This window comes from Orbicella faveolata, unplaced genomic scaffold (genome assembly GCF_042242905.1).
Source record: "Orbicella faveolata isolate gen_17 unplaced genomic scaffold, um_ofav_v1 contig_48, whole genome shotgun sequence".
Taxonomy (NCBI): Eukaryota; Metazoa; Cnidaria; class Anthozoa; order Scleractinia; family Merulinidae; genus Orbicella; species Orbicella faveolata.
This window is the reverse complement of record NW_028301578.1, coordinates 11541318-11563254: the sequence shown is the minus strand read 5'-3', so window position 1 is coordinate 11563254 and position 21937 is coordinate 11541318. Positions and strand designations below refer to the sequence as shown.

The window sequence follows — 21937 nt, the reverse complement described above, 5'->3', positions numbered from 1 at the left end:
CTGAAAGGGCATCTGAATGAGAGTATCGCGAACGAATGTTAGCAGAGTACCATACTACTACGGCAACTTTATTTGCAGGTATTCTCAGACGTTTGCAGAGGCACCGTCGTTTCAGCACTGAATGACGTGGCTTGCATGATATTTAGTCAACCTCTATGACCTAAGTCACGGTACAGTCGTTCTAAAAATACCTTTCCCTCCACTTCTCCCCATTCTTCTCTCATAGCCTACACTTGATCTGAGTCTCCAAGCTTCATCCCAGTTTACATTACACAGTAAGCATTCCAAAGCAACGATGGGAGCATATGGAAGAGTTCGTTTTGTGCTGCTCTGCACAGTTTACATTTTAAAGCTACCCAGTTATGACAACATCGTAATGGCTTCTACAATATCTCCTTCAGGTAAGCTGCATTTGGTGGTTCTCTTAGCCAAGATCGAGAAGGAATGTGATGTGTACAGTATTCCTGTTCGTATATGTATCATGTCATATCAATTTGATTTTCATGCCTGAAATCTCTGCAGTCTCACCTTATAATCCCTACCCGACTTCGAAACAGACTGCACACTGCCTATGTGCTATGATAGAACAGCACTTTGTTTAACGACAGAACATTTCCTAACCATAGGGGATGAAAGCGGGATGTGGATGGACCTTTTTCCAGTGTTTTGAATGGCAGAGTCGAGTCGCCAAGGGCGCACCCGTGAGAATTTTGGATTAAATTTTTCAAATTCATCTCTCGTAATCCTTCTTATATTGCCAAAGTTGGAAATATTCATCGAGCACTTTTACGAATTGGTGATTCCTAGCATTTTGCGAAATCGAATATTTATGCCTGAGAGATACTGATTTTTGGTCGCTTGGAAAGGGGGAATAATTAACAATTATTCCATGAGCGCGCGTTGGATATGAGATGGTAAATAGCCAACGAGGCCCGTAGGGCCGAGTTCGCTATAACCAATCTCATATCCAACAAGCGCGAATGGAATAATTGTTTTATTAAATTCGGTGCGTTTGTATTCTTGGAAATATAGCTTAACTTTATTGGATTTTAATTTTACAAAACGACCGGAAGTCGATGTGACAAAAACAACAACAAGTGGGAAATCACATGACATGCGCACCGTTTGTAAAATTAGTTGAATGAAAAATTTGAGAGCGAAGCAAGCGAATTTGCTGAATAAAATTGCAATCAAGTAGAATTCAAGAAACGTCTATCAAATGAAGGAGATATAACCTTGGTCAGAAAGTTTGAAAAGCGTTCAAGTTCGAGTCATGGAGAAGAGCCAAATAATTGTGCACTTGCACATTGCCATTGTAATAATGCTGTGGAAAACTTTGATCGCCATGTGACACAGACGTTGTGCCAAAATTATTCTCGACAAGATCTCTCTCAGGATTCCCTTGCTTTGAAAGCCTTTGCATTTCGAGCTGTATGTGTGGAGCTCATTGTTGGTCAGTTTTAGAGTCAAGGACAGAAACTATTTTAGCGTCAGATTCATCTTCAGAATCTCCGAGGCCACCTGGTGGTTTTTCGTGGCTGGTAAAGAACCGGGCTTACTTCGGTTCAGCTCAAAACACTCAACTCCTTGAGGTGTTTTTCGCAAGAACAGAATTGTTGGCGCTAGCTGTCGTTGATTCTCTCGTCGTCGTCGGCCAAAAAAGAGACTGAGATGAAACTAGGTCGTCCTCTGTAGCTGTGCGGGATTCTTGCTCTCGGCTGATCCGAGCTTGCTTACTCGAACAGTTTCCTCATCTGCTCATTGAAAACTGGTTTCTTATGGACTACGCCGGCAATTATGCCTGTTTACCTGCGGCCTTTTACAAATGCATATGCTCTAATAACTTATTTGCCTGGTCAGAGATAATGGAAAACGGTTTGTTGTGCGGCGGCGTGCGAAGGAAATGATCAACTGGCGGCTTTAATAGATTTAATCAATGAACTTTTGCAATTTACGTGTCATCTTTCTTCCTCGCAGACGAGTAAAAACACTTCAACTGAACATTCAGTTCTTCTTTTGACATTTCTTATATCGGTTTCGAAAATTTGGTGCCACCAGGACTAGCAAGCCATTCTGTTCAGGTAAAATTTGTTTTTGTTACATAATCTTCATGAATGCGTCAAATCTCGCCGGTCATATTTTAATTTTGCAACTTTAAGGGAAACTTAACGTATACGTGCCGTTAAATATTCTTATCTCGAGCTTTGTGGCTTTTTTGTTGTTACTGGGACGGCATTGTCCATAATTCCCTGTATTTCCTGTGTAGATAGCTCACCAAATGTGCTTTTTTTCATCCATTTTTTTTTTTCGACGAAACTTCGCTTCACGCGAAAAAGCTCATGCCGAGCGACATTTGCCGCTTTCATTTCCATATAAGGTCAAACGCAGGTATAATGGCTGGTAACCGAGATCCAGTGAACCAATCAGAAAGCTAGAATTGCATTATTCGAGGCTGAGAATTTAATAATGTTATCTATTCAAATCTACGGATATTTCATCTGCTTTTTAATAGCAACCATAGTTGTAAACCGCTTTAATCCTATTGTGGGACTGCTGTCCCATTGCAGTTTAACATCTCTTTCCTCTGCTAAGGAAGCCGGCGAACAGATTTCCGACCGGCTGTTGTTTAACAACGGCTTAAACAACAGCCGGAAATCTGTTGGGGTTTGTAGATTGACCAAGTGTTAATTGAATCAGTGACAACAATGCCTCTCTAATGGCTATTCCGACAGTGTATTGTTAATAGAGGGAAATGTTTATAAAGCCCAGGCAAAGGAGCAAACAGAGATGACAAGATTTATGTTGGAAGGTCCACGACTGTGCATAATCTTATGCTTTGTTTTCATGAGCCGAAACGTTTCTGTTGGTTAGTTCGGATCCCAATCGGAAGTAAACCATAGCCAAAAACCGACCAAAAACTTATCACTTGTCGGGTTCCATAACCATTCCCTCACCGGCTATTATTAACTTTGAGGAAAGGAATAATTTTATGAGAAAAGAAATAATTAAAAAAAAATCACCAGACACCTTTTGACAGCTTCAATCAAGTAAGGTCATTCCAAGACCTCTGGAGTCATTCCAAGTAATGAATGAGTTGCCAGTAATCAGATCCCCGTGTTTGCGCGAAGAACTCTGGGATCGTCAGGGGGCAAACATTGCTAGTCGCTAGAAGGAAATGTATGGCGAAAAGTTTTTCGAGTTACAAGAAAACGACTTTTGAGAGATATCAACGCTTTTTTGCCGTCGTTTTTATCGCGAATGGATTTGGGCAATGTTGATATGTGGAATATGTAAGTTTTTGTTTGAATAACCGTGAAATATGTGACAAAATCTACCGATAAACTCCGTTGCTTGCGTGAGGTTTATTGTGAAATTTACATCGCGTAATGGTCTGAAAGTATTACAAAATTAATTAGGTATAAATCGAGAGGAAATAACTCAGTAAAGCCTTGTAAATTGCGTACAGGCTACTTTTTGCTTATTTAAAAGCTCAATCATACAAATAATACTGAAAATAAGCCCAGTGGCGATCATTGTACCGTCTGGGGTTGATTTAATGACACATGAGTCCCCGCGACTCATGCCGTGTGGCTACTGTGTTGCTCAAAGCCTTTGTTTTGCTTTTACAAGCACGTATTTCAGTGATTTTCTTTCTCTATAACAGATCAAGGGTGGCTCCTTGAATGCATCTCTGAGTATTTGTATTTAAAAGTGCCATTTGTGCGTGATTATGCTTTACAAAGTTTGGTATTGACGGTTGAGTGAAATTGCCCGACACAAAGGGTAGTATTTCCTTCTGCAAAATTGAAAAATTTGCCTCACACAAAATCATGCGCCTCATTTTCGTTTTGGGGCAACATGCTCATGAGAAGGGTGAAATATCTATTTAACATTTTACATTCTTTTCACGTAATTTATATGACATTCTCAACGAACGAAATGTAATAATGCTGGAGTTCATTGCCTGCCAGATTTCTTTCGATAAAGTCAGGATTCAAGCCAAGAGTGTATCGTGTTGTAGAGAGGCTCGATCCGATACCGGCGAAACATTTATAAGTTAATTTGCATATTTATTTCGGCAAATTGAATTTTTTTAAAGCCTGAAAAAGCGCTTTGTCAAATTGGATATTGTAAAATTTCCTCATAGTGAGACACGTAATTCCGATAGCGCCAACCCCGGTCCCAGGCATAATCCGACAATTTGATGCCAGGTTGGCTCTGTAAACTGAGTGTGAAAATCACAAAAATCTGAGTGAAGCAGACCGTACTCAACGAAACGTATTGAACAATGCCAGCAATTCAAGATGAGCGCTTTTGTCATTTTCACTCATGACTCATTTTGTTCTAGTTATTTGTCACTACTGCTCGTTAAGAAATGCAGTTTTGTCGTTACTGTAGTCAACTGATGTGTCCTTACTTACAGTGGATGGGTGTAACAATTACACAGTCCTGAGTGAAGCAGACCGCGCTCAAGGACAAATAGTTATCAGCAATTATAGATGCGATAGGGATGACCTGGTACCAGGTTGGTATCGTTTCCAGGAAGCTGCCGGAAATCAGATGGCGGACAAATGTGTTCCCACGAATTACTGCGGTACTCGGCGTCCAGGATGGCTTAATGGCACACACCCGACAGTTGCTGAAGGTGTGGTCACTCGTAAAGTCTGTTATCATTACTGGGCTTATTACTGGGACGGGTTAAGAAACTGCTGTTACTTGAGTAACAACATAAGAGTCAGGAACTGTGGAGCTTTCTTCGTGTATGAGTTACAAAAGCCGCCTCGTTGCGATCTTCGTTACTGTGGTAACGCCAGTGGTGCAGGTAAGTTGCCTTGTTTGCTTTTTTGAGTGTGTCCGTCAACAATCAATCATCAAGCAATCATCATCATCAATTATCAAACCAATCTTAAAAACATTCTCCAGAGGTATTTCAGTGCCATCTTAACTTTTCGTGTTTAAGGAGGCTCTGAACGCCTCTGGATGACAATAAAGCTGTATCTTATTAGCTTGATTACAACTCGTATTGGTATTACGTAACATGTGTGTCTAGAGAAACTTCCATGGTAAGTAATTCCTAGCGTATTCGTAGAAATATCAGAATCATTTCTATCCTCTAGTTCTTTATCATGAACAACCAACATATATCTGCCTTCATTTTTACGACTAAAAAAAGGTACTTTTCCCTTTTTTTCACTCTCTTAACCCCAGCAGCGGTTTTCATGACGATTTGGCCCAAAACTTAGTTTTCTCGTAAGAGAGCGAAAAGCGTTTCTGTACCACGCTCTCAATTGTCGTTTTATTGAGACAATTAATGATGACCAAATGCAAATTAATAAACTCCGACACCGAAAAACACACTAGAATAACTTCCTAGGTTAAATTCAAATCCCTAGAGCTTAGTGTGTTTGCTTTAGAGATTCGGGAAAGTCTGCGTGCAAACATGGTGGCCTATCAGGCCGACGTTCATCCCCGGTTTATTAGACTACAATTATTTATAGATCTTTTTTTTAGATAAGAATACTTGTGGGCAGCACGCAGCAACAACTAATGATCTTATACAACTGAGTTCATTAATCGACCGGTTTCGTCTGCAAGTGAGATTTCGTCAGAATTAAACTACAAGATACAAAGATGGAACTTATTTTATACTAAATATTGGTAGTACAAAGTACGCTCCTACATGTTCTCCGTGTTTCTGTCGAGATATAGAAACACTCATGAAAGTTTGGGAGAACTCGAAAAAGCTGTGGAAACACTGCGGCTCGTGTTCCCACAACATTTCTCGTTCTACACTCTTTTTCCCAAACTTCCACTGATGTTTCTATAACTGGATAGAAACACGGTACATGTTTTCCATTTCTTAAATCGATGAATGTTTACAACTACCTTATGTTTAGCCGTTTACCTAATACTGTTGACTAGTTTTCACCGGAAAAAGAGAAATTTTGATATGGCTATTCCATGAATAGACAATTTTATTCGCAGTTCCACTAACCTAACCAACCACGGTTGCCTCTACTGGTTGCTTGAAAAAAATTATGGCTGATGGCATTGATCAACACGTCAACTAGTAGCCAATAAACATAAATTTCAGTACACACTACTCGCGAGAGTACGCACGGTACGGTACGAAGCACGTCTCATCACAATATAGCCGAAGCTCAGAAAATGTAAAGCGTACAGAACCTCTCTATTTGTCAACACACGCGAAAGAAAAACTGCGAGCGAAGCCAGCGCGAGGCAATCATTTCATTCAATACTTATTACATAGTTACTCAATTAAAACACCTCATTGTAAACATTGATTGTGGAGAATTAATAAATAATAATACAAAAAAATTCTAGTAATACTAGGATGGGTCTTTACCTCATAATAAATTCTGAGATTCATTTTGACGTCGCTTACTGTTCACGTGACCGTGATGCACGCGTATTATTATTATTCTTTGTAGAGAAGTGAGAAATTAGTGGCTAAACAAGAAGTCTAAGTTAAAAAGGATTAATTTTTTTTTTTCGTACGGTAAACTTAGAAACTTTGCTCCATGCAAAATAATGCGTATCATTTTCACTTTGGGGCAACATGCTAATGAGGAGGGTGAAATATCTACGTAATATTTTATACTCTTTTCAAGTAATTTATTTGCCATGCTTGACGAACGAAATTTGATTTTACTGGAGTTCATTGCCTGCGAGATTTCTTTCGATCAAGTTAGGATTCAAGCCAAGAGTGTATCGTTTTGTAGAGAGGCTCGATCCTATACGGGCGAGACATTTATAAGTACTCTTACTTATTTGAAAGGGACGGCAAATTCAAATTATTTTCACGCATTATAACGCACTATGTTCAAATTCATGGTGTGTCACTTAATTCCAAGAGCGTCAATCCCCGCTCCGGGCATAGTCTGGGATTTTGATGCAAGGCTGGCTCTGTCAACTGGGTGTAAAAACCACACAGTTCTGAGTGAAGCAGACAGTGTTAAAAAAAAGGTATTGAACAATGTCAACAATCCAAGATGATCGCTTTTGTTATTTTCACTCATGACTCATTTTGTTTTAATTATTCGTCACTACAGTTAAGTTAAGAAATGCAGTTTTGTCGTCAACTGTAGTCAACTGATGTGTCCTTACTTACAGTGGATGGGTGTAACAATTACAAGATCCTGAGTGAAGCAGACCGCGCTCAAGGACAAATAGTTATCAGCCAATATAGATGCGATAGGTATGACCTGGTACCAGGTTGGTATCGTTTCCAAGGAGCTCCCGGAAATCAGATGGCGGACAAATGTGTTCCCACGAATTACTGCGGTACTCAGCATCCAGGATGGCTCAATGGCACACACCCGACAGTTGCTGAAGGTGTGGTCACTCGTAAAGTCTGTTATCATTACTGGGCTTATTACTGGGACGGGTCAAGAAACTGCTGTTACTGGAGTAACAACATAAGAGTCAGGAACTGTGGAGCTTTCTTCGTGTATGAGTTACAAAAGCCGCCTGGTTGCGATCTTCGTTACTGTGGTAACGCCAGTGGTGCAGGTAAGTTGCCTTGTTTGCTTTTTTGAGTGTGTCCGTCAACAATCAATCATCAAGCAATCATCATCATCAATCATCAAACAAAGTTTAAAAACATTCTCCAGAGGTATTTCAGTGCCATCTTAACTTTTCGTGTTTAAGGAGGCTCTGAACGCCTCTGGATGACAATAAAGCTGTATCTTATTAGTTTGATTACAACTCGTATTGGTATTACGTAACATGTGTGTCTAGAGAAACTTCCATGGAAAGTAATTCCTAGCGTATTCGTAGAAATATCAGAATCATTTCTATCCTCTAGTTCTTTATCATGAACAACCAATATATATCTGCCTTCATTTTTACGCCGAAAAAAAGGTACTTTTCCCTTTTTTTCACTCTCTTAACCTTAAGTACGCTCCTACATGTTCTCCGTGTTTCTGTCGAGTTATAGAAACACTCGTGAAAGTTTGGGAGAATTTGAAAAAGCTGTGGAAACACTGCGGCTCGTGTTCCCACAACATTTCTCGTTCTACACTCTTTTTCCCAAACTTCCACTGGTGTTTCTATAACTGGATAGAAACACGGTACATGATTTCTATTTCTTAAATCGATCAATGGTTACAACTACCTTAAGTTTAACCGGTTACCTAATACTGTCGACTAATTTTCACCGGAAAAAGAAAAATTTTGATTAGTCTATTCGATGAATGGATGATTTTTTTCGCAATTCCACTAACTTAACCAACCACGGTTGCCTCTACCGGTCGCTTGAAAAAAATTATGACTGATGGTATTGATCAACACGCCAACTAATAGCCAATAAACATTAATTCCAGTACACACTACTCGCGAGAGTACGCACGGTACGGTTCGAAGCACGTCTCATCACAATATAGCCGAAGCTCAGAAAATGTAAAGCGTACAGAACCTCTCTATTTGTCAACACACGCGAAAGAAAAACTGCGAGCGAAGCCAGCGCGAGGCAATCATTTCATTCAATACTTATTACATAGTTACTCAGTCAAAACACCTCATTGTGAACCTTGATTGTGGAGAATAAATAAATAATCCAAAAAAAAAAAATTCTAGTGATACCAGGATAAGGCTTTGGCTCATAATAAATTTTGAGATTCAATATATTTTTTTTTTACGTCGGTTACCGTTCACGTGACTGTGATGTACGCGTATTATTATTATTCTGTGTAGAGAAGTGAGAATTTAGTGGCTAAACAAGAAGTCTAAGTTAAAAAGGCTACAATGTTTTTTTACGTACAGTAAACTTAGAAACTTTACTCCATGCAAAATAATGCGCATCATTTTCACTTTGGGGGTACATGCTAATGTGAAGAGCGAAACATCAATCTAATATTTTATACTCTTTTCAAGAAATTTATTTGGCATGCTTAATGAACGACATTTAATTTTACTGGGGTTCATTCTCCAGAGGTATTTCAGTGCCATCTTAACTTTTCGTGTTTAAGGTGGCTCTGAACGCTTGCGGATGACAATAAAGCTGTATCTTATTAATCTGATCACGACTCGTATTGGTATTACGTAACATGTGTGTCTAGAGAAATTTCCATGTTACGCAATTCTTAGCGCATTTGTAGAAATATTAGAATCATTTCTAACCTCTAGTTCTTTATCATTAACGATCAACATATATCTGCCTTCATTATTACTACGAAAAAAGGTAATTTTCCCTTTTTATTTACTCTCTCAACCCCAGCAGTGGTTTCCATGACAATTTGGCGCAAAACTTAGCTTTCTTGTAAGAGAGCGAAAAGTGTTTCTGTACCACGCTTGCAATTGTCGTTGTATTGAGACAATAATGAACAAATGCAAATTAATAAACTCCGACACCGAAAAACACACTAGCATAACTAGCTGGGTTAAATTCAAATCCCTAGAGCTTAGCGTGTTTGCTGTAGAGATTCGGGAAAGTCTGCATGCAAACATGATGGCCTATCAGGCCGACGTTCATCTTCGGTTTATCAGACTACAATTATTTATAGATCTTTTTTTTAGATAAGAATACTTTTGGGCAGCACGCAGCAACAACTAATGATCTTGTACAACTGAGTTTATTAATCGACCGGTTTCGTCTGCAAGTGAGATTTCGTCAGGATTAAACTACAAGATACAAAGATGGAACTTATTTTATACTAAATATTGGTAGTACAAAGTACGCTCCTACATGTTCTCCGTGTTTCTATCGAGTTATAGAAACACTCGTGAAAGTTTGGGAGAATTTGAAAAAGCTGTGGAAACACTGCGGCTCGTGTTCCCACAACATTTCTCGTTCTACACCCTTTCTCCAAACTTCCACTGGTGTTCCTATAACTGGATAGAAACACGGTACATGTTTTCTATTTCTTAAATCGATCAATGGTTACAACTACCTTAAGTTTAGCCGGTTACCTAATACTGTCGACTAGTTTTCACCGGAAAAAGAGAAATCTTGATTTGGCTATTCGATGAATAGACAATTTTATTTGCAGTTCCACTAACCTAACCAACCACGGTTGCCTCTAGCGATCGCTTGAAAAAAATTATGACTGATGGTGTTGATCAACACGCCAACTAATAGCCAATAAACATTAATTCCAGTACACACTACTCGCGAGAGTACGCACGGTACGGTACGAAGCACGTCTCATCACAAGATAGCCGAAGCTCAGAAAATGTAAAGTGTACAGAACCTCTCTAATTGTCAACACACGCGAAAGAAAAACTGCGAGCGAAGCCAGCGCGAGGCAATCATTTCATCCAATACTTATTACATAGTTACTCAATTAAAACGCCTCATTGTAAACATTGATTGTGGAGAATAAATAAATAATCAAAAAAATTCTAGTGATACTAGGTTGAGGCTTGGCCTCATAATAAATTCCACGATTCATTTTTTTTTGGCGTCGGTTACCGTTCGGGTGACCGTGATGCACGCGTATTATTATTATTCTGTGTAGAGAAGTGAGAATTTAGTGGCTAAACAAGAAGTCTAAGTTAAAAAGGATACAATTTTTTTTTTTTTTTTTTTTTTTTTTTTTACGTACAGTAAACTTAGAAAATTTGCTTCATGCAAAATAATGCGCATCGTTTTCACTTTGGGGGTACATGCTAATGTGAAGTGTGAAACATCAATCTAATATTTTATACTCTTTTCAAGAAATTTATTTGGCATGCTCAATGATTGAAATTGAATTTTATTGGAGTTCAATGCCTGCGAGATTTCTTTCGATCAAGTTAGGATTCAAGCCAAGAGTGTATCGTTTTGTAGAGAGGCTCGATCCTATACGGGCGAGGTATCTATAAGTACAGTTACTCACTTGGGAGAGAGGGCAAAGTCAAATTATTTTAAAGCATTATAACGCATTATGTTCAAATCCATGGTGTGTCACTTAATTCCAAGAATCCCTGCTCCGGGCATAGTCCGAGACTTTAATGCAAGGCTGGCTCTGTAAACTGGGTGTAAAAACCACACAGTTCTGAGTGAAGCAGGAATTGTTAAAAAAAAAAAACAAAGGTATTGAACAATGTCAACAATCCAAGATGATCGCTTTTGTCATTTTCACTCATGACTCATTTTGTTTTAGTTATTTGTCACTAAAGTTCAGTTAAGAAATGCAGTTTTGTCGTTTACTGTAGTCAACTGATGTGTCCTTATATACAGTAGATGGATGTAAAAATTACACAATCCTGAGTGAAGCAGACCGCGCTCAAGGACAAATAGTGATCAACACCAGCAGTTATAGATGCGATAGGGATGACCTAGTACCAGGTTGGTATCGTTTCCAAGGAGCTGCCGGAAATCAGATGGCGGACAAATGTGTTCCCACGAATTACTGCGGTACTCAACATTCAGGTTGGCTTAATGACACACACCCGACAGTCGCTGAAGGTGTGGTAACTCGTAAAGTGTGTTATGATTCCTGGAATTATCACTGGTACGGGTCAACCAGCTGCTGTTACTGGAGTAACAACATAAGAGTCAGGAACTGTGGAGCTTTCTTCGTGTATGAGTTACAAAAGCCGCCTTATTGCCACCTTCGTTACTGTGGTAACGCCAGTAGCACAGGTAATTTGCCTTGTTTGCTTTTTTGAGTGTCTCTATCAACAATCAATTCTGAAGCAATCATCATTATCAATCATCAAACAAATCTTAAAAACATTCTCCAGAGGTAGTTCAGTGCCATCTTAACTTTTCGTGTTTAAGGTGGCTTTGAACGCCTGCGGATGACAATAAAGCTGTATCTTATTAATCTGATCACAACTCGTATTGGTATTACGTAACATGTGTGTCTAGAGAAACTTCCATGTTACGCAATTCTTAGCGTATTTGTAGAAATATTAGAATCATTTCTAACCTCTAGTTCTTTATCATTAACAACGAACATATATCTGCCCTTATTATTACTACGAAAAAAGGTACTTTTCCCTTTTCCTTCACTCTCTCAACCGTAGCAGCGGTTTCCGTAACAATTTGGCGCAAAACTTAGCTTTCTTGTAAGAAAACGAAAAGCGTTTCTGTTCCAGGCTCTCAATTGTCGTTGCATTGAGACAATAATGACCAAACGCAAATTAATAAACTCCGACCCCGAAAAACACACTAGAACAAGTAGCTGGGTTAAATTCAAATCCCTAGAGCTTAGGGTCCGGACGCACTGGACTGACAAAATTTGTTTGGCCCTTCCAAAAATCTCGACAAAATTTGTCTCTGCCAAATTTTTAATTTGTCAAGCGTGGGCGCACTGAATCACAGCAAAATATTTGTTAATCACAAGTGTCAATCACATGGAAATTAACACCATCGCTTTGGCTCAAACGAGTCGTACTTTGCCGCTTGTTTCTTTGGACCTTAGCCCCTTTTTCTGCTCTCGTCTGCTCTTGAATCCTCAGCTTGGCTGCTTTCAATTTGATTACATGTAGTCGTGAAACTTGCACTTGTACTTGTACTCGGCTGACTCGGGTGGACATACGGATGTACAAATTGAGCAGAGCTTGGTCCAGGAGATGCAGCTAGAACGTTAACGTAGACTTGGGAACCGTAATAGTTGTACTGTGCGAACGGATCGTCATGGAGCGTACCAAGGTACGAATCTTCCATGTTTATCGTTTGATTGCCGCACAAATATAAATTTCATTTTGGCGGGCTTCGGACTGAAATACTCCGACTAAAAATAGAGATCAAATTTTCTTGATTGACAGTTTCCTTCCGCTGTAAATTGACAAATCTGTCAGATTTCATTCCTGACAAAAATTTGTCCTCCTCCGAGGCAGGACGACGGCGTCTTTGAAGTTTGGTAAGCCATGACAAAATTTGGTTGATCTAAAACTCACCGGACGCACTAGTCTCAGGGAATTGATGACAGATTTTTTCGCAAAATAAACAAAAATTTGCCCAGTGCGTCCGGGCCCTTAGTGTGTTTGCTTTAGAGATTCGGGAAAGTCTTCGTGCAAACATGGTGACCCATGAGGCCGACCTTCATCTCCGGTTTATTAGACTACAATTCTTTATATGTCTTTTTTTAAAATAAGAATACTTTTGGGCAGCACGCAGCAACAACTAATGATTTTACTAAACTGAGTTTATTAATCGACCGGTTTCGTCTGCTGTTGAGATTTCATCAGCATCAAGCTACAACTGAGATACAAACATGGAACTTATTTTATACTAAATATTGGTAGTACAAAGTACGCTCCTACATGTTCTCCGTGTTTCTATCGAGTTATAGAAAAAATCGTGAAAGTTTGGGGGAACTCGAAAACGCTGTGGAAACACTGCGGCTCGTGTTCCCACAACATTTCTCGTTCTGCACTTTTTCTCCCAACCTTCCACTCGTGTTTCTATAACTCAATAGAAACACGGTACATGTTTTCTATTTCTTAAATCGATGAGTGGTTACAACTAACTTAAGTTTAGCCGTTTACCTAATACTGTTGACTAGTTTTCACCGGAAAAAGAGAAATTTTGATATGGCTATTCCATGAATAGACAATTTTATTCGCAGTTCCACTAACCTAACCAACCACGGTTGCCTCTACTGGTTGCTTGAAAAAAATTATGACTGATGGTTTTGATCAACACGTCACCTAATAGCCAATAAACATTAATTCCAGTATACGCTACTCGCGAGAGTACGCACGGTACGGTACGAAGCACGTCTCATCACAATATAGCCGAAGCTCCAAAAATGTCAAGCGTACAGAACCTCTCTATTTCTAAAAACACTATTTCTAAGTTAAAAACGATACCATTTTTTTTTTTTACGTACAGTAAACTTAGAAAATTTGCTCCATACAAAATAATGCACATCGTTTTCACTTTGGGGTAACATGCTAATGAGAAGTGTGAAACATCAATCTAATATTTTATACTCTTTTCAAGAAATTTATTTGACATGCTCAATGATTGAAATTTAATTTTACTGGGGTTCAACGCCTGCGAGATTTCTTTCGATCAAGTTAGGATTCAAGCCAAGAGTGATCGTTTTGAAGAGAGGCTCGATCCTATACGGGCGAGGCATTTATAAGTACACTTACTTATTTGGGAGGGAGGGCAAATTCAAATTATTTTAAAGCATTATAACGCATTATGTTCAAATTCATGGTGTGTCACTTAATTCCAAGAGCGTCAATCCCTGCTTCGGGCATAGTCCGCGACTTTGATGCAAGTCTGGCTCTGTAAACTGGGTGTAAAAACCACACAGTTCTGAGTGAAGCAGACAGTGTCCAAATAAAAAGGTGTTGAACAATGTCAACAATCCAAGATGATCGCTTTTGTCATTTTCACTCATGACTCATTTTGTTTTAGTTATTTGTCACTAAAGTTCAGTTAAGAAATGCAGTTTTGTCGTTTACTGTGGTCAACTGATGTGTCCTTATATACAGTAGATGGATGTAAAAATTACACAATCCTGAGTGAAGCAGACCGCGCTCAAGGACAAATAGTGGTTAACACCAGCAGTTATAGATGCGATAGGCATGACCTAGTACCAGGTTGGTATCGTTTCCAAGGAGCTGCCGGAAATCAGATGGCGGACAAATGTGTTCCCACGAATTACTGCGGTACTGAACATCCAGGTTGGCTTAATGACACACACCCGACAGTTGCTGAAGGTGTGGTCACTCATAAAGTCTGTTGTGATTCCTGGGCTTATTACTGGGACGGGTCAACCAGCTGCTGTTACTGGAGTAACAACATAAGAGTCAGGAACTGTGGGGCTTTCTTCGTGTATGAGTTACAAAAGCCGCCTCGTTGCGATCTTCGTTACTGTGGTAACGCCAGTGGTGCAGGTAAGTTGCCTTGTTTGCTTTTTTGAGTGTGTCCGTCAACAATCAATCATCAAGCAATCATCATCATCGATCATCAAACAAAGTTTAAAAACATTCTCGAGAGGTAGTTCAGTGCCATCTTAACTTTTCGTGTTTAAGGTGGCTCTGAACACCTCTGGATGACAATAAAGCTGTATCTTATTAATCTGATCACGACTCGTATTGGTATTACGTAACATGTGTGTCTAGAGAAACTTCCATGTTCCGCAGTTCTTAGCGTATTTGTAGAAATATTAGAATCATTTCTATCCTCTAGTTCTTTATCAGTAACGACCAAGATATATCTTCCTTCATTATAACTACGAAAAAAGGTACTTTTCCCTTTTTATTCACTCTTTCAACCCCAGCAGCGGTTTCCGTAACAATTTGGCGCAAAACTTAGCTTTCTTGTAAGAAAGCGAAAAGCGTTTCTGTTCCAGGCTCTCAATTGTCGTTGCATTGAGACAATAATGACCAAACGCAAATTAATAAACTCCGACACCGAAAAACACACTAGAATAACTAGCTGGGTTAAATTCAAATCCCTAGAACTTAGTGTGTTTGCTTTAGAGATTCTGGAAAGTCTGCCTGCAAACATGTTGGCCCATCAGCCCGACGTTCATCTTCGGTTTATTAGACTACAATTCTTTATGTATCTTTTTTTAAAATAAGAATACTTGTGGGCAGCACGCAGCAACAACTAATGATTTTGTAGAACTGAGTTTATTAATCGACCGGTTTCGTCTGCTGTTGAGATTTTGTCAGGATCAAACTGCAACTGAGATACAAAGATGCAACTTATTTTATACTAAATATTAGTAGTACAAAGTACGCTCCTACATGTTCTCCGTGTTTCTAACGAGTTATAGGAACACTCGTGAAAGTTTGGGAGAACTCGAAAAAGCTGTGGAAACACCGCGGCTCGTGTTCCCACAACATTTCTCGTTGTGCACTTTTTCTCCCAAACGTCCACTCGTGTTTCTATTAATCGATGAATGGTTACAACTACCTTAAGTTTAGCCGTTTACCTAATACTGTCGACTAGTTTTCACCGAAAAAAGAGAAATTTTGATATGGCTATTGCATGAATGGACAATTTTATTCGCAGTTCCTCTAAGTTAACCAACCACGGTTGCCTCTAGCGATCGCCTGAAAAAAATTATGACTGATGGCATTGATCAACACGCCAACTAATAGCCAATAAACATGAATTACAGTACACACTACTCGCGAGAGTACGCACGGTACGGTACGAAGCACGTCTCATCACAATATAGCCGAAGCTCAGAAAATGTAAAGCGTAAAGAACCTCTCTATTTGTCAACACACGCGAAAGAAAAACTGCGAGCGAAGCCAGCGCGAGGCAATCATTTCATTCAATACTTATTACATAGTTACTCAATTAAAACACCTCATTGTAAACATTGATTGTGGAGAATAAATAATCAAAAAAACTTCTAGTGATACTAGGATGGGGCTTTGCCTCACAATAAATTCTGAGATTCATTTTGACGTCGGTTACCGTACACGTGACCGTGATGCACGCGTATTATTATTCTTCTTTGTAGAGAAGTGAGAATTTAGTGGCTAAACAAGAAGTCTAAGTTAAAAAGGATACAATTCTTTCTTACGCACAGTAAACTTAGAAAATTTGCCTCATGCAAAATAATGCGCATCATTTTCACTTTGGGAGAACATGCTAATGAGAAGAGTGAAAAGCTATCTAATATTTTATATTCCTTTCAAGTAATTTATTTTACATGCTCAACGAACGAAATTTAATTTTACTGGAGTTAATTGCCTGCGAGGTTTCTTTCGATCAAGTTAGGATTCAAGCCAAGAGTGTATCGTTTTGTAGAGAGGTGCGACCCTATACGGACGAGACATTTATAAGTACAGTTACTTATTTGGGAGAGAGGGCAAATTCAAATTATTTTAAAGCATTATAACGCACTATGTTCAAATTCATGGTGTCTCACTCAATTTCAAGAGCGTCATTCCTACTCCGGGGATATTCTGGGACTTTGATGCGAGGCTGGCTCGGTAAACTGGGTGTAAAAACCACACAGTTCTGAGTGAAGCAGACAGTGTTAAAAAAAAAGGTATTGAACAATGTCAACAATCCAAGATGATCGCTTTTGTCATTTTCACTCATGACTCATTTTGTTTTATCTATTTGTCACTACAGTTCAGTTAAGAAATGAAGTTTTGTCGTTTACCGTAGTCAACTAATATGTCTTTATATACAGTAGATGGATGTAAAAATTACACAATCCTGAGTGAAGCAGACCGCGCTCAAGGACACGTAGTGATCAACGCCAGCAATTATAGATGCGATAAGGATGACCTGGTACCAGGTTGGTATCGTTTCCAAGGAGCTGTCGGAGATCGGATGGCGGACAAATGTGTTCCCGTACGTCACTGCGGTACTCACTATCCTGGCTGGCTAAAAGGCTCACACCCGACAGTCGCTGAAGGTGTGGTCACTCGTAGCGTCTGTTATCAAGACTGGGATCATGACTGGGACGATTCTTGGTACTGGTCAAGCAAATGCTGTCACTGGAGTAACAATATTAGAGTCAGGAACTGTGGAGCTTTCTTTGTGTATGAGTTACAAAAGCCGCCTTATTGCGATTTTCGTTATTGTGGTAACGGCAGACCAGGTAAGTTGCCTTGTTTGCTTTTTTGAGTGTGTCAGTCAACAATCAGTCATCAAACAATCATCATCATCAATCATCAAACAAGGTTTAAAATATTCTATAGAGGTGGTTCCGTGCCATCTTAATTTTTTGAATTTAAGATAGCTCTGAAGCCCTCCGAATGACAATAAGGCTGTATCTTATCAATCTGAGCATAATTCTTACTGGTAATACGTAAAATATGCGTTTACAGAAGCTTCCATGTCACGCAATTCTTACCATCTTAGTAAAAGTATTACAACCCTTTTTATCCTCTAGTTTGTTATCATTAACATCTAACATTTATATTGGAGAGCAGAGATGGCGTAGTGGTGAGAGCGCTGGCCTACCCTGGTTCGATTCCAGCCCAGTGCCATTTGAGGGCTGAGTTTGTTGTTTGTTTTCGACTTGCTCCCATGGTTTTTCTCCGGGTTCTCCGGTTTTCCTCTTTCCACAAAAACTAACATCTCCAAATTCCAATTCGATCAGGATAGAGGACCCGCATGAAAACCAGCAAGGCTGATGTGGCTTCCTCTCTAAATATCTTGTTTCACTATTTCTACGAAATCGGTATTTTTCTCTTGTCATTCTCTCATTAAAAGTTACCTAGTGTACTCTGTCAACCCCAACAGCGGACCACTTACGTACACTCCATTGTCTCTGTCTCTGAGCATTGTCGTTCAGAGTGAGACAAAAATTAGGCAGTTTAGCAATGACAACGGCGACCCGGAGGACAACGCCTATTAAAAAGTGAATCTATGTTTTACCCTGGAGTTTCGCAATTGTTTAGATCTGTTCAGAGCGCCTATCGATAGCAGAAGTTGCTCAAACTAAATATGTAATGCTAGAGTTCAATGCCATTAACAATACAAAAAATTAGCCGCCGTCTTTCGCGTCCTCCAAAATATGCAGAACTTAGACCTTTCACGTTACTGTTTTGCGAAGGACGGCTGAGACGTGCACAGCCATTTTTCTGCTTATTAAGCCTTCTGTTAGGTGGCGTTCTCGTTGTCGTTGCCGTCGTGGTTTGCTCAAGGTCGCTATAATAACCAAATGCAAATAATTAAATTCCAGCCACGTGGGGACGTCGACATCACACTAGCGTGTCACTAGAATTCTTTTTTTCCTCTTAGACCCAATTTATATGGTCTCGGGTACCCGAGACAACCCTCCCCCGAGTCACCCTGGCTGAGGTAGCTTTTAGCTCATTCCATTACAAAATTCAACCAAGCGTTTACATTAGGATCGCAAAACCGTCCCAGGGGGCGAGACAACTCGGGTGAGCGAGTTGTCTCGCCTCAGAGGGTAAAGTAACCCTGGCAAGCAGGACAACTTTTCTTCAGAGAAATGCTTTTGCTCGCCTAACCGGGACAACTCTCGGCGTGGCGTGTGTCACGTAATGCCTAGATTTACGATTTAAAATAAAAATTCATATCAAAGAAGTGAAATTTAACTCGGCAAAACCCACTGTGATCGAATGACCGAGGGAAACGCAAAGAAAGAGGGATATTTGCCAACTTCATTATTCAAGAAGGGTTATGAATAATAATGCAGGGACAACTTTGACTCGGCCTACAGGGACTATAGACCCTTTTCATAAATGGATGCCAATTTAAAATTCTTTTGTATGTATTTAAATAAGCCTTACTAAACTCTTTTGGGAGTAACAATTCTTTTGAATTATCAACTCGAAAACGAGGTCAGTCAGGCTAATTGTAATACTTACAAAAGAATTTATAATTGGCCGCCATTTATGAAAAGGGTCTATGTTTTCACATATCAACGCTCGATAAAGTTGCCGTAGGGGGAGGGTTATCTCGGGTACCCGAGACCACATAAATGGGGCCTTATAAGGTACCTTAATTAAAACACACAGGAATAACTAGTCGGTTGAAATCCCTAGGGCTTAGCGTGTTTGCTTAAGAGATTGGCGAAAGTACATGGGCAAACATGGTGGCCCAACAGGCCGACGTTCATCTTCGGTTTCTCAGACTACAATGATTTAGAGATCTCCACTCCCCCCCCCCCCCCCCTGGATGAAAAGTTAGTTCACCATTCACTGTTTATGTTTAATCACCATACTCTCCTACTTGCCAAACATTTATCAAACTTGACTCACTCGGTTTTGTTATTTGTCACTACTGTTCAATTAAGAAACGCAGTTTTGTCGTTACTGTAGCTAACTGATGTGTCCTTACTTATAGTGGATGGGTGTGACAATTACACAGTCCTGAGTGAAGCAGACCGCGCTCAAGGACACATAGTGATCAACGCCAGCAATTATAGATGCGATAGGGATGACCTGGTACCAGGTTGGTATCGTTTCCAAGGAGCTGCTGGAGACCGGATGGCGGACACATGTGTTCCCGAACGTCACTGCGGTACTCGCTATCCAGTTTGGCTTTCTGGTGCACACCCGACAGTCGCTGAAAGTGTGGTTACTCGTAAAGTCTGTTTTTCCTGGTCAAACATCTGCTGTGACGATAAAAGAAATATCAGAATAAAGAACTGTGGTGCTTATTTCGTGTACGAGTTACCGAGGCCGTATTCGTGGTACTGCCCAGCTCGGTATTGCGGCAACGGAATCGCAGGCAAGTTTCTCAGGATGCTTTTCATTATTTCAGTCAGCAGCCAAACACATTAAGTTACAGTTATGATCTAACATGTTTTTAGTGTTGTGGGACAGGTTAAATTGATGGTTAAATTAATTGTATTCTTTTTCAGAAAAGGTGACGGTCGAAACTCACCGCTTAACCCACTAAACTCCTGAGCCCCAGGGGACGGGGGGGAGGGGGGGGGGGTTGTTAAATATAAATGTGGCGGAGACTCAAGAATTTACACGACACTTATCTAAATCATCAACACAGTAGGGCGGCATTTCTCAATTTCTTTAAATGCGATCGTGAGAAATACCTTGATGGATATCAACATTGGCTTTCTGCTCTGTACACCGTAATTATAAGCGATTCCAAGTTTCCTTTTGCCTCTTTTCAAAACGAGTCTTCGTGCAAAACCTCTCATCTGAAAATCAATTTTGTATTTTCATGAAAATTTGCGCTTGAACGGTTTAGGACGTCGATAGGTTTTGATGCCGTGGTAAAAGGCAACTCGGAATGCCTTATTCAAATTCCTAAGTGACACGACATGGATACGCAGCCTTTGGTAACGAAAAGAAGTGACAGTTGCTTTCTTCGACGGAGCGATTTTTTGTTTGGACGCTTTACCAAATGCACAGCTGCTTTTACTCACGGCAGGGTCAACTGTTCTTTTAAATTATCTCTGCACTTTTTTTTTTCCGCACTGCAGTGTACACTTGTCCAGCTCTGACTGTACCAACAAATGGAATAAAATATGGATGCCCAGAGAATGCAACAAAATACAATGACACTGTCTGTCAGTTCTCGTGTAATGATGGCTATATAGGGTCTGGTTCTCAAGCAAGGAGATGTCAACACGATGGAACTTGGAGTGGACAAGATTTTACTTGCCAAAGTAGGTATTACACGAGTTTGTCAATAAATACTTTTATGATGACAATTTTGTGACGTCGACAATCAGAGAATTGAAAGCCACTATTAAAATTTAAAATTCGGGTAGAAGTTAACTGTAATAATGCATAAGAACGCATCAACTACTATGTGCGAACAAGGTGGGATGTCAGTCTAAGAGAAATAAACGTATAAGAACACTGTTTATTATTCGATGCAGTTTTTCCATTCTTCTTTTTGGCCGATGACTCACCACGCAGCCTGCAGATAACTGCCTGCAATTAATAGCCTGCTCATGCATAGTACCATCTACATGTGTTTTGCTGCAAATAATATTCTGCTCATGCGTAATTTTGTGTGAAAAAATCGGCGGTTCCCTGAGCTGTCAGAGAGATAACTTTTTAAGAGTTTTTAGAAATATGAAAACAAACTTGGTGATCGAGGGATAAAACAATTATCGAACTCGTTTATCGCAGAATATCGTGATTTGTCAGTGGCGAGTGATATTTTGCTCGACCTCGTCCAACAAATGTTAATTATTTCTATTATTGTAGGAATAATATTCTGCATCATCATATGCAGGAACACTTGCCTGTCAAGAACTCTAAACGCAGTTCTACAGTGGTTCCGTCTGTCTGTGCGAAGTATAATGTTATTGCTACCTATCAAAAATGTTGAGATTCTCCTCTTAACAAATCTGTGAAACATGTATAGCTACCTGTGGTATGAGTTTCTTTAATTCCACATCTTTTACTATTACCGTCATCAACTGTACGTAAATAGAAACACGACTTTTAACCAATCGGCGCGCGTATTTTCTTGACTGTTTTTTTAACAGAGTTTATAATATAGATAGGACCCTGAGCGCGCTCTGATTGGTCGAAAACCCATATTTTATCAGAGTATAAAAAATAGAAAAAGCGTGTTGTATTGTTTTTCCCCACATTA

At 39.7% G+C, this 21937-nt stretch overlaps 3 protein-coding genes across 3 annotated transcripts in view; all 3 read left to right on the top strand.

The window, feature by feature from the left end:
- LOC149096543 (uncharacterized) overlaps positions 1 to 21937 on the top strand; it is a 58505-nt gene that overhangs the window by 4213 nt on the left and 32355 nt on the right. The window lies entirely within an intron of this gene.
- Positions 296 to 21937, top strand: part of LOC149096545 (uncharacterized) — a 31473-nt gene continuing 9831 nt past the window's right edge. The window contains exon 1 of the mRNA XM_089281437.1: positions 296 to 401. Within this exon, the coding sequence (XP_089137563.1) occupies positions 296 to 401 (106 nt within the window). The remainder of the gene's footprint in view (positions 402 to 21937) is intronic.
- On the top strand, positions 4561 to 20263 carry LOC149096546 (uncharacterized). Its single transcript, XM_089281438.1, has 6 exons — positions 4561 to 4822; positions 7135 to 7533; positions 11183 to 11587; positions 14401 to 14805; positions 17073 to 17486; positions 20226 to 20263. The coding sequence occupies exons 1-6, from the start codon at positions 4561 to 4563 to the stop codon at positions 20261 to 20263; spliced, it is 1923 nt and encodes a 640-aa protein (XP_089137564.1).